The sequence below is a fragment of the Cotesia glomerata genome, linkage group LG3 (assembly GCF_020080835.1).
Source record: "Cotesia glomerata isolate CgM1 linkage group LG3, MPM_Cglom_v2.3, whole genome shotgun sequence".
NCBI classification, from domain to species: Eukaryota; Metazoa; Arthropoda; class Insecta; order Hymenoptera; family Braconidae; genus Cotesia; species Cotesia glomerata.
In genome coordinates this window covers 2,612,193-2,625,906 of record NC_058160.1, presented here as the reverse complement: position 1 = coordinate 2,625,906, position 13,714 = coordinate 2,612,193, and the positions used below count along the sequence as shown (strand labels likewise).

Here is a 13,714-nt window from a genome sequence, read left to right as displayed (position 1 = left end):
ATTATTTTTATTAACTTAAATTTGAGCTAGTTGATTGATTATTTACCAAATTTTTGAGATAAGTTTATAGAATAATCGACTTTTGATAAGAAGCCATCTATATATCGAAAAATTTTTCAATATTTGCTAAAAAAAACTATCAAAAATTGAATTAATTAATTAAAAAACTAATATGGCTGGTTTCAAAAAGTCTTGACTTAAAATTCTCCTGCCTTCTTTTCTTATCATTGCTACTTGTTTTTCTTCGTTTCCTGTGCTGCTCCGACCCTCTACACACTAGGGCTGCCCTACATGCTCGAGCGGGCTGGCCTTGACGTCCAACAAGGTACTGTCTTGACCTTGACTATCCGTTTTTTCTTTTTTGTTATTTTTTTTTTTATGATTATCATTGCATAACATGTCGAATCAGTATCTTTAATTGTTATTTTTTTTTTTTTTAATTAATAATAATAATATTTATTTTATTATTAATTAATGCTTCACTTAATAATGCTTTCCTTCATGAATAAATTAAATTATGTACTAGAAGACATTCTTCAATTTTTTTTTCCTTCTTTTATATTTTTTATAAATTTTAAGAACTTTAAAGCAATAATGTGATTTTAGAAATTCAACGGAATAGAGAGTTCTACAAAAATGCAGACGTAAGACCACCCTTCACGTACGCATCACTGATACGCCAGGTCGGTTAATTCATTTTTTTTATTATCATTAAATTTTTTTTAATAAAAATTTATCAGTTTTTTGATCTATTTTTTAATTATTTGATTTGATTTAAATAATTTATAATTTATCCCCATGAAAATAAGTTAGATTAAAAATAAATAATTTTAAAGATTTAACTATAATTAAAATATATAAAAAATCCGTATCTAAAAATATAAAAAAATTTATTTTAAACTTTATAATATTTTTTATAATTAAAAATAGATTATTGATCCAAATTTTAGTAACTAAAAAATCATCCCACAAATTGTAATTAATTTATTGATTTTTTTGTTTTATTTTTTGCCTAAACAATGATTAATTTCAGTCGATAATTGAATCACCCGAGAAGCAATTAACCCTCAACGAGATCTACAACTGGTTTCAAAATACATTCTGTTACTTCCGACGAAATGCCGCCACCTGGAAGGTATACTTCAAACTAAAATTATCAATTAAATACCGTATCGTAGGATAACATAATTATTTTTTCCAGCTACAGTTCAAAACAATATTACATATATAAATTAAATTCCTGATAATATCATCAGCGCATTTAACATAAAAGTCAAAATATTCAATCAAATATAAGCTTTAAATAATTGATTACCCACTAAATTATCACAGGAGAGGAAAATGTAATAATAATCTGCACAATATAGGATTTTTTTTATTTTTAATTGAATTAAATCAAAGGGGGGTTGAATATAATATTAAATATAATATCACAAAACAAGTGAGAATGATAAAGTACGTTTGAGTGAGTGAATTTATATTAAAATAGCAATAAGTGAGTGTAAGCAATCGACGTTTGCCATAAAAGCTTCGCCTCGCATGGTTCTGTGTTTACAACGAGATAATTCAAGATAACCAAATTAAAAAAATCAAAAAAAAAAAAGTCAATAATACTACAAAAATATACTGAAAATATGAGTTATAGAATCTCCAGGCCGACTCCAGGAGCTCCAGAGCACCGAGAGCTTACAGAAGAATTTTTTTAACAAATCAACGAGTTTTGTTCGTCGATTATAATTTGTTCAGCCCTGCGGCATGAATAATTGTTGTTTTCCTATAGAGTTTAGATACCTAGCTCTGCATTAACAGATTATACAGGAATGCAACAGAAACGTGTCCTATATATTCATTATTTAATATACTTTTAAGTTTTATTATTTATTATTATTATTTTATACTTTATTATTTATTTAAATAACAAATATATTTTTATTTCGCGAATATTTTGCCTTTAAGCTACATTAATATTTATATTATTTACTTCATTTTATTTTTTAGTACTTACTCTTGTTAGTAATAGATATATTAGATATTCATCGCCATATGCATCGTTTTTTATATGCTACTATCATTTATTCATTTATTTAATTTTGTTCTTATTTAAAAATTAAATTCAATTGATTAAGGAAGTTCGAGCGTAACTAATGAGTCAAAATAACGTTAAAATTTTTTTAAAATTTTAGTCTTCCCAATATTCGTAAAAATTCTTTATTTTATTTTAAAATAATTTAAACAATTTATTAATTGATGATTTTTACTTGTTTAATAAAGTAAAGTAATAAAATGACTTTGGTATTTATTACTTGCCGGAATAAATAAACAAATTTGGCAATAGCGCGCTTGATTATACCCATAACAGAGACGAGGATGAGTGTGTGAGTTAAACATTTCTCTCTCTGTAACTATATTTCTATCCTTTTCTTTTTTCTCAGCTATTGACGCGATGTTGTCAAATCTTTATTCGAATAAATAGCTGACGATAAACGAGTTACAAACATAAAATTTAACTTTAAATATTTCAAAAATTATATCGGTAATGTATTATTATTAAATTGTTTTTATATTTTGCAATAATCCAAGTTTCTTGTGTATAGTTTTTTATCCGTTAAAGTTGGGAGGTTAATATTGAAATAAATAATTAAAGTCTCGACAAAAGTTTGTCCGCCATAAGAGCCCGTGTATAAGGAGATAAAATATGTGATTTTTAAAATTTAATATCTAAGTAACTAAACGGTGAATCTTTTTAAAATTTTGGGATCAGATAAATGACGTATTTATTTATATATATATATATATACTTAATTTCAAAGCTCAAAGTTGGAAATTATTTTTTACATTAGATTCGCTCGAACCTCCTTAAAAAACTTCAATTAGTTGTTTAAAAAAAATTTTTTTTTAATCGGTTGGATTTAAAAGTTTCTACGAGACTTTTAAATCCAACGACATTCAAGGTGACTAATTAGACTGTAATAAGATGGATGTTAAAATGATATAAATTTTGATCTTGAGTAAACAAAGCATCGGCATCATCGCCATCAATAATAAACGAAATCAAAGAAAGAAAAGAAAAAAATGATTAAAAAATCAGCCATCGAGTTCGTGATTGAGTTGGCTTAGTTCGTTTTTTGCGTTGCTTATTTAGTCTGTGTATTATTTTGTATAGAACGCAGTGCGACACAACCTGTCTCTCCACAAATGTTTCATGCGAGTCGAAAACGTGAAAGGGGCCGTATGGACTGTCGACGAAGTGGAGTTTTACAAGAGACGTCCTCAACGCGCTTGCAGCACGACTGGGTACGTTACCCCCTTCCCGCCCGACTTGCGCGTTTTTCTATCACTTTCTTACCACTAAAGAGTTTAATCAATATATACATATACATATGTATTAATCTCTGATATATGTATATATATATATATATATATGAGCCTAAAATTCTCTACTCTGAACCAAATTAAATTTTCTATTATTAATGTTCAATTTAAATCACTCAAATTTTCCTTTATTATTATTATTGTATTATAATTATTAGAATTTTTTAAATATTTTAAATTTTTTCACTTTTTCTCAATGTCGTATTCATGTGCTATTTTTTCTGCAAGTTTTTCTATTTTATTTTTTATTTTTTAAGCATCTATGTGTATTTTAACTCTACATTTTTTAAAACTCTTTTACTATTTATATTATATAGAATTTTAAATTTTTTATAAATTTTTAATATTTTTATTATAAATTTTTTCTCGCTTCATGTGTGTACCGCTTTTATCTCTTTTTTACAATTTACTTCTTAGAAAATTTATATCATATTTTTTAGTTAAGTTATCGTCGAATTTATTATTGGAGTTTCATAAAAATAATCTAGTCAATACAACGGCAAAACAGCAAGAAAAAATTTCAATTAATTAATTTTTATTAAAATAATCTTTTTCGTCAAATTATTTTTCTTCTTTATTAAACCAAGAACAATTTCTAAATTCAAGAATTTTTTTTCTACTTTTTTCAAAATGATGTTTTTGGTTCAAAAAAAATTTTTTCTAATCAAATTGATTTTTTTGCCAGTGTATTGTCTAAATTTCAAAAATTTTTGATTAAATCTTATGAAAAAAAAACTAATTTATAAAACGCTGAATTTTTTTATTAAATAAAATTAAAAATTTCTAATCCTGTAAAAGTTAAACTCGAAAAATTTTTTTTCACTCAAAAAAAATCGAATACAAATTTAACTCTTTAAAAGAACTTATGAAACTCTATAATATTTCATCAACACATAATTTCAATAATTTAACATTTAATTAATATCTAAATCATAAATATCAATAGCTTGGCATTTTTACGGCTATTTTCTTCAAGCTTTTAGAACTAGTACCCGCAAAAATATTTATATTCCCTATTCGTAACGCATCTGCTTATATATCACGCTTAACATTAATCAATCACTAAATTTTTATCTTTTATTAATATTTTTATATTTAAAATTTAAACTACGAATGCTTCCATTTAAATCTTCAGCTTTTTAAAACTTTTTAAATTAAAAATTTTTATATTATCAATTATTATAGAACAGTGTTTGTTACTTTACCTATTATCTGTTTATTTATCAAAACTTCTATAATTTTTGTTAATGTGTAGCTTGAGTACCAACAATAATAATAACTCTTAGTACTTTATAATTTAACAAAAAAATTTTTAAAATCTACAAACTGCTAATTTTAATGATCAGTATCTATCGTGTGTATGAAAAATTAAAAATAATCGAGCGAGTGATTAGAGCGAGTGGTGAAAATGTGACAAGTAGACAATATTACAAACTGAAATTACATAAAATTTGTGGCTTAACAAGCATGGTTATGATGGGCTTTGCAGCGACTAACCCCGAGAAGAGAGTTCGCGGATGTGCCAGATCGCAGAACTTAAGAAAAAAAATCAAATATGTGGATCTCTACTGTAATTAGAAAGTACTTTGGTGAACGGGACGCATTTATCATTCATTTCATTATTTTTTTCCACTTTAATAATTATTCATACATTATATATTTATGAAACATCGATTTATTTAAATAACGAAAATGTGTGTTGCACGTATGAAATATTTAGAAGGAAGGACAAGAGCCCGCAATTTCACCCTATAACCCTTTAAAGAAAATTTAATAATAATAATTAACATGATAATTATTATTAATATTTCTATTGTTGTTGTTAAAAAGAAAAATATTTTTTTTTTATTTTAAATATATATAAATATAAATATTTATGTTCTCTCTTTACTCTCTCGTATGCCCGTGTCTACAGAAAATAAGCAAAATCACCGTTGGAGGATGCAGCGACAAGAATTAATAGAGATTTGAATGTACCGTAATATGTAGTCCGGAGAAATTTTGAGCATCGAGAAGATTAGATAGTTGACTACCACATGAACTTTAATTATTTTTATTTGTTTTGATCGAAACAAAAATTTTTAAATATTAAAAAATTGGTCAAAATTTTTTTTTTATTTTTTTTTTTTTTTTTTTTTTTTTTTTTAATTAGAATTCACAATTTTTTTTTTAAGGGTGAACTTGTAAATTAAAACTTTCTGATATTTTTTTGTACGTAACCTTTTTATTTTATAAGAAATATTTCATCAAAATATCTTTTAAAAATTTAATTGTTTACACATCAAACACGAAAATTTTTTTTTCAAATAAAATTTAATTAATATAAAAAAAAAAAATATTTAATGAATTAACATTTCTATAATTTTAATTATTTCTAACTTTGAATAAAATTATATTATATGAAAAATAAAGAACAATAATGAAATTTGTTTCAAATTCCAATTTTTATTGAAAATTTGGCTTTAATAAATTCGGGAAAAAATTTATTTTATATTAAAGTTCATTTGGTACAAAACCGAAAAAAAATCAACAATCAACATTAACAAAAAAAAATGTCTTGTTCTCTTTTTGACTCTTTTTCTCTATTTCTTGGTGGTCTTGTCTGTGTATACAGAACGCCATCCGCACCAATCTATCATTGCACAAGTGTTTTGTGCGCTATGAGGACGACTTTGGGTCATTCTGGATGGTGGACGACGCCGAGTTCGTAAAGCGGCGGCATCTGTCCCGCGGCCGTCCCAGGAAATATGACCCAACCCCATCACCCACTCCACCCCACCTCTCCGCACAGTAAGCACTACCACTTTTTAGCAATTCTGCTGGTGATGACTTACGCGAAACGTTACATGAAAATTCTGATTCCACTGTCGCTCTTAAATTTTTCCCCACTGCTATTATATATCCAACCTTCAATCGGGCGATCATTGGCTCATAAAAAATCACATTTTCGCGAGAAAAAAAAAAAAAAAAAAAAAAAAAAAAAAAACTAAAACTCAAATTAAAATATTATTCAATATTTTACAAAAAAGATTTTGAATTAATTAATTGATTTATTATTACTATAATAAAATTGGCTCACCAGGGAGTTTTTATCTATCACAATTTTCATCGAACGAATCGCTTGGTCGTTATCTCTACCTAATTCACGAAAAATACGATAATGTTGTTTATTGAATAAAAAATTTTTCAAGATTAGTATTAAAAAAAATTTCAAGTATCAATTAATTATTTAAAAAATTTCTTAATTAAATTACTAATCAAATAAATCAGAATTGAATTTTCCATCAAAAATAATTAAATAAATTCTTCAATGCTAATTAAATTAGTAAAATAATTACTCAAAAGAATATTTGTAAAATTAAATTTATCTCCTCCCCTAAAAATGATTTTAAACAAAATAAACGACATTAAATCGTATAACCTGATTTTCAAAGTAAAATAATAAAAAAAAATAAACTGAGAAAAAATAGATTCACGCATCATGCCTGATTGCCTCGTAGATCCTCCCTACCTTAAAAAAAAATTATTAAAAAAAAAATAAGATGTTTTTAATTGAAAAAATAAAATATATATCTATGCACTAGATATATATATTATATATTATATGAAATAAAATATTGTAGAGAGTATGAGGATGTTATAACGAGATATTTAATCCTGCTTGCTACGAGCCGCGCAAAAATTTCGAGAGAGTCATCGTTAGTTGGCCGATTAAGTTTTTAGAGCTTATTTATTAACTGGTTAGGCTTTCAATAGCTGTCCAACACCACCGTCTAAATCCTGCTGATTAATGATAATGACTTATGAGCTTTTTAGTCGCGGTCCTGCACGTCCCTTCTCATTATGTTTTATTGTACTAGTATAAGAATAATAATTTTTTTTTTACATAATTTGTTTTCTGAAATAAGAGCAAAGGAGCATGTTCCTGACATCTCACATCGTGCTTAGCTTGTGTGGGCTTTAAACCGCTTTCTCGATTCGTTAAAATGGATGAATCAATTGATAATATTTATTTTTATTGAGGAATCAATTTAAATCTTATAAATTAATCTCATGTGTGATTGGTTCTGGGTGAACGAATAAAACGCGTCGAGACCACTGCGCATGATTATGTTTACTTATAAATGACAATAATAATAATTGTTATTATTATGCAATTGAGTGTGTGAATGATTAACGTTTCACGGAGCTAATTGTCTACTGGATATGGAATAATCTTCATGCGTCGTGACAAGTATTCAGGTATCAGGTTGACTATTGTCACTTTTTATATTCAAGTCATTTTATTTTCTTTTAATAACTAGACTAGATATTTTTAAATTTTATATTTACTACGTAGTTAGAATTTTTGACTCAATTTTTTATATCGAGTAGTTTTTAAAATTTTTATATCTTAAATTTTTTAATATTTCTTATCTATTTTACTATTTTTAATATTAAACTTTTTATGCTTGCTTTTTTATCACTTAAAAAAAACGCTAAACATTTATGAACAGCCAAATTTTTGCACGAGAAATTTTTATTTTTCAATAAGTATTTTTAGTAATAAAAATTATTTTGGCTTTATTGAAATTTTTTCAGTACTTAATTCTTTTGGTACTGATTAAATTTTTCTCAAAGTAATTTTTTATATAAAATAATCTAAAAAATTTTCATCAATACTTTTAAGTCACGGAAAAATAAAGGTAATTGAGGTAAGCTTTATTATTCAAAGGCTGTCGAAATGTCATTCATATTTTGACTTGATATTTAATTTTTATAAATTAACAAAAATTTTGTACAAGTTTGAACAATAAAAAAAAAACAATTAATAAGATAAGACAAAAAAATTCAAAATATGAAAAGCGTTAATTAAAGATCTTTTAAAAATTTTTTACACCTACATACTTTCACACATGACCTATGGTAAGGGCGCAATTTTTGGTAAGAATTAAAACAAACATACTTTTAATGTTTTTGAATTTTTTAATTAATATTTAATTATGCTAGTAGTTTTTTTGTATTTAACCTTTTACTAAATTTTCCTCTTTTATCAGTATCTTATATCCTACACTATTTTTACTTAATCAATTTTTCTAACTGTTTTTATCTCTACACTTAAAAACTTTTTTTCACTTTTTAAAAATTCACTTTTAAAATTTTTCTATGTGTATTTAACTAATATTTTAACTATTTTATGTGTGTGTGTGTGCTTTATTATATTTCGCTATTAAATATTATGTATACATCATTTATATCTTACTTCCTTTTTCTCTATCAATTATATAAATATGTATATTTATATACATATATATATATATATATATATATATATATATATATATATATATATATATATATATATATATATATATATATATATATATATTTATATATATTCTTCTTAAACTTTTTTATATTTAATATTTATCAATTATTACTCTATCAATGTTAAGTGTTTTTATATAAAATAATAATAATTGCAGCAGTAATATTTACACAGAACGTTTTTATTTATATAAAATTATTTCTGTCAAAATTAGGGGTGTACCATCTAAAAGTCCCACGCTAACGCATAGTCCGACAATGTACGGTGACGCTCTCAATGCCAATCTCCAGGTAAATATTTTTAATAAAACTATTAATTTTTAAAGAAATAATAACCAAAAATATAAATCTTGCTGTAAATATTTAATACACTCCAGCATAAATTAATTCTGAATTCAAAACTAACAAAGTATTTTTGAAATAAAATCTAACTCTAATCGACGTGTGTCAAAAGTACTTTAGAAGTTAAATTTATCATAAAAATACATTCTATAAATGTCATGACTTTTTTTATATTATTTTTAATAACTTGATTGATGAAAAATTAAAATAATTCTAAAAAAAATTATTGATCAGTTTAATGATAAAAATAATTAGAACAAAGTAATTTGCATAATATAAAAAATAAATGGCTATAAAAAATTCACAAATACCACGAATTATTATACCCACATATTGATTATTCATTTAACCTACATACATTTACTTGTATTTATAAATATTGAGAAATATATGTGACTTTTGAAAATATTTCAAACATTTAACGGGTAAAAGCTGTTTAAATTTGAGAATTCACTTGAATGTCAACTTTAAATAACGAAAAAATGCAAAAAAAAAATTAATAAATTGTGAACTAAAAAATTTTCCGATTTGATTCAAATTTAGCAATTCTTTGAAATGAGTCAATTTTTTTTTTTAGTGTAATATCTCCCGATAGAATAAAATCATAAATTCATAGAATAAAAATTTGAAAAAATCTTCTTCTAAAAAATTCATTTTAAAAAAATATTTAAATTTTTTTATAAAAACACACTGATAGAAGAATTTAGTTCTATTTAATAAGATTTAGTAACAGATACTAAATGATTTAGTAACAAATCTTTCATTATCAAATATTTAGTAATAAGTACTAAATCATTTATTAAAGCCCATTTAGTTCCACCTAATAAATATTTAGTAGTATTTAACAAATAATTTATTGCTACTCAATAAATCGTTTATTGGTATCAAAGAAATTAATTTTTTAACTAATTTTAGCGTGTAACCTAACTTTTTAACTTAAAATAAATTAAAATAATTAAAATAAATAATTTTAAGTAAAAATATAAGGTATTATAAAGAGAAAAATCTCATTAAATTATATTTCTTTGTTTGAGACATTTATAAAATTTAAAATTAAACCAGTTTTTAAAATATCAATAATATACAAATTGAAAAATGTAAACTAAACTCCACTGAGAAAAGACATAAATAGAAGACATTTATTGGGAGTATGTGTGTTTTTAAATGTTTAATAAATCTCCCAAAATCGAGCTGAATAAAATAATCTGAGTCAGTGAATAAGTTACGTATCACATAAACGTTAAAATTAAAGCATAGCCATCTACCGACAATACTTACCGAAGAAATATTTAGTACCTGTTACTAAACATTATTTGGTGGAAATAAATATTTATTTCCATGTAATACGGCTTTGTTCATATAAAGAAATCATTTATTAAACTGTAACAAATAATATTGATGGGTACAAAATATTTGTTTCTCTAAAATAAATGAATAAAAATTTTGTTACTAAATCAATTTAGTACTCCGTACCAAATCCTTCTATCAGTGAATAATTTATTATTGATATTTAATTTTATAAATAATTAAAAATAAAAATAAAGTGATTAGTTGATATAAAACTTTAAACATAATAAATATTTGATTATAAAAAACCAACAATGAACAGATTTTCTAACTAATAATCTAATACAATTTGAGTATTTCCAGGCTGCGCTGGGCGAGTCGAATATGGGATTTCTAAACAACTCGATGTGTACATCAACAGCGACAAGTCCGGACAAGGAGCACGTGATGCCACACAACGATCTAATGTAAATAAATCAAATCCACCTTAATTCAGCCCTCAGAAATGAACGCTCTAAAATTTATAAATAATATATATTGTACGTTAATTAGATTCGTAAATTACTTCAGGTCATCGCTTGACGAGTCGGGGATGCACATAAAGCAAGAGGGCCAGAGTCCCGAGGGCAGTAAACTGTCGAGATTAATAAAACGGGAGCTGCTCGATGGACCTAACGATCACGAGCACGATCATGACGACGAGGGTGTCGACGATCGCGAGTATCCCGAAAGCCACGGACACGACTCAGGGCAAGACGAAGACATGGCCGAGGACCTGTCGATGGCGCCCGACATTATGACTTCCGATGATCAAATTGAAGCGTAGTACGACTCTTTCACTACACAAACACATCAACCAAATTAATTAATTAATCAATTTATTAATTAAATCATTAACTGAAATTATATAACTCGAGTAAAAAATTAAACACAATTTTTGAATAACAGTTACAATAATTAGTTATTATTAATATTAATGATAATAATAATCAATAATAATAAATATTTAATGATAAATTATAAATAATAATTGGTAACTTTCGATTCTGGTCTTTTGGGCATAAATTAAATAATAATAATTATTTGTCCGTATGAATAATTTTAGAGTAATTGTATTTAAATCTTAGAAAAAAAAAATATAAATCGTAAAAAATAAAAAAAAAAAAAAAAACAAAGTCACTCAGCATATCTAAATCGCAATTTTTTCATAAGACGATAATAAGACTTTTGAATGTGATGATTGAGCAGAGAGCGTATGAAATTTGAGAATTGAAATTGAATATATAGAAAAAAAATTTTATTATTTTTAAAATATTATTAAATTATACTTGATGGGATTGGTTAGATTTTATTTTATTTATTATTCTCAATTTAAAAATTGATTTGTTTTTTATAAATATAAAATAGAAGGTAACAATAATTAAAAACGTATAAATAATAATAAAGTCAATCGAAGCGATCCATATCTTAATTCAACAGACAACGATTTGTATTATTATTTTTATTTGAAATGTTGTAAACAATTTAGTTATTTGTATAGTTAAAATATATATATATATATAAATAGTCTACTCTATAAATATATAAATATATAAATAAATATAAAAAAAAATCTATATATGTAGGATTTATTAATTAAAATTAATAATAATGAAAATAAGCAGTCAGGTCTTTTTTTTACGAGACACTCGACAATTTTAGTATTAATTTATTATATGAATTAGAAAAAATAAAAAACGCTGTGGAAGTGGCTCCCAAGTCGCTCTTTATATATATAAATATTTAAAGATTAATGGTTCTGTATTTAAATTTTGCGGAGTTAAAAATTTAATGAGCTGAACTTCCGTTACGGGGACGATAAACACGTTGTAGATAAAAACAATAAATAAACAAAAGAGAATGCTGGAAAATAATTGATTTAATTGTAAGATGTAGAAGTAGAGATAAATTTTAAAATAATATTAATAATAATAATTACAATAATGTCATTAAATTCACTCGATACCAGTAATAAGTAATAATATATGCATAAGTCTAGTAAGAATTGATACCAAGAATGACGGACTGCTAGCAAAACAAAAGTCAGATTTTTTTTTTTCAATTATTTATTCTAAGAAAGTTTATTGATTTAATTACAGACGTTTTTACTCTTTGATTATTAAAAAAAAAATATTTATTTACAAGAAAATTTTTAATTTGGAACAACTTTTTAGACAGTGACTGACTTGATGATTACAGTGTTTCTAATGTGATGTATGCAATGTAGATTATTAAATATTATAGTTACGAGATTATTCATTAAATTATTTTTTATTATTATTATTATAATTTTTATTATTATTATTAAGAGTACTTGAAGGTCCAATAACACTTTTGTATTGTTTAACTAAAAAATAATACAAAAGAAAATTCAAATTTTTTTTTAATTTGAGGTTAAGGATCTTAAAATATTTTTAAATTTTGTAAATAAAAAATTTTTTTCACATTTTTTATGGATAAAAATTGAATTTTTGTTGTTGTAAAAAAATTTTTAATTATACAGGACATTGAAGAAATATTGTTAATTTATGAGTAATTTTTTTTGCCGTCATGTAAATAAAAAGTTTAAATTTTTAATTACGTTAATTGGTAATTAAAGATAAGTGATATAAAGATTTTTAACCTCAAAAAAATGTAAATTAAAATGGAGGCCTGAGGTACCGAATCAAAGCTCACGAGAGGGCGCATTTCATCTTGATAAATTACATTAATAAAAATGATAAGTATAATAACAATAATAATAATTCTGATGAAGATGATGATGGTAATTATTAATTGATAAATTAATAAGAATAATGATAAGTAGTTTCGTATTCATTCGTACTGGGAATTTAATCGATATGTAGAAAAATTAATATTAATATTAATTAATCGGTGATTAATATGACAATGATAGTGTGGATATTATATGTGAGAGAAAGAAGAGAGTGTGTGAATTAATGTGATCGATAGCGATAACGCAGAATAATTATTAATATAATAATTAATGACTAAATGAATACATAATAGTAAAGAAAGAAAGATGAATAATCGTAATATCAGTACTATTAAATTAAAATTGTAATAATAAATTATTAAAATCATAACATTCGGCTTGGAAAAATGATAAAGAGATTGATCAGTTATATATCTATGATAAAAAAAATTAATTTTTGAAATTTTTTTTTATTTAAAAATATTTATTATTAATTAATTACCGATAATTTAATGGATATTTAATAAAAATGTACAGTTTTTTAATTAACTATAAAGTAAAAATAAACAAATTAAATAAAGCTGAAATTTTTTTATAATTATTTAATTAATTATTGAATAATTAATTTTGTTAAATAAATTGTTTAAAATATCTAAAAAAAAAAAATGTTAA

At 24.1% G+C, this 13,714-nt stretch overlaps 1 protein-coding gene across 21 annotated transcripts in view; it reads left to right on the top strand.

The window, feature by feature from the left end:
- The window catches only part of LOC123262111 (forkhead box protein P1-like), a 237,823-nt gene extending 225,693 nt beyond the window's left edge, over window positions 1-12,130 (top strand). For 10 of the 21 annotated variants that reach the window (XM_044724162.1, XM_044724154.1, XM_044724165.1 and 7 more), the window contains 7 exons: window positions 281-325; window positions 607-683; window positions 1,034-1,135; window positions 5,987-6,162; window positions 8,895-8,970; window positions 10,663-10,775; window positions 10,861-12,130. In XM_044724162.1, the coding sequence (XP_044580097.1) occupies window positions 281-325; window positions 607-683; window positions 1,034-1,135; window positions 5,987-6,162; window positions 8,895-8,970; window positions 10,663-10,775; window positions 10,861-11,134 (863 nt within the window). In that variant the 3' untranslated portion in view covers window positions 11,135-12,130. Of the gene's footprint in view, window positions 1-280; window positions 326-606; window positions 684-1,033; window positions 1,136-3,163; window positions 3,295-5,986; window positions 6,163-8,894; window positions 8,971-10,662; window positions 10,776-10,860 lie in introns of those variants that run through there. The other 11 variants (XM_044724160.1, XM_044724174.1, XM_044724159.1 and 8 more) reach the window with 10 other exon arrangements.
- Window positions 12,131-13,714: the final 1,584 nt, after the last annotated feature.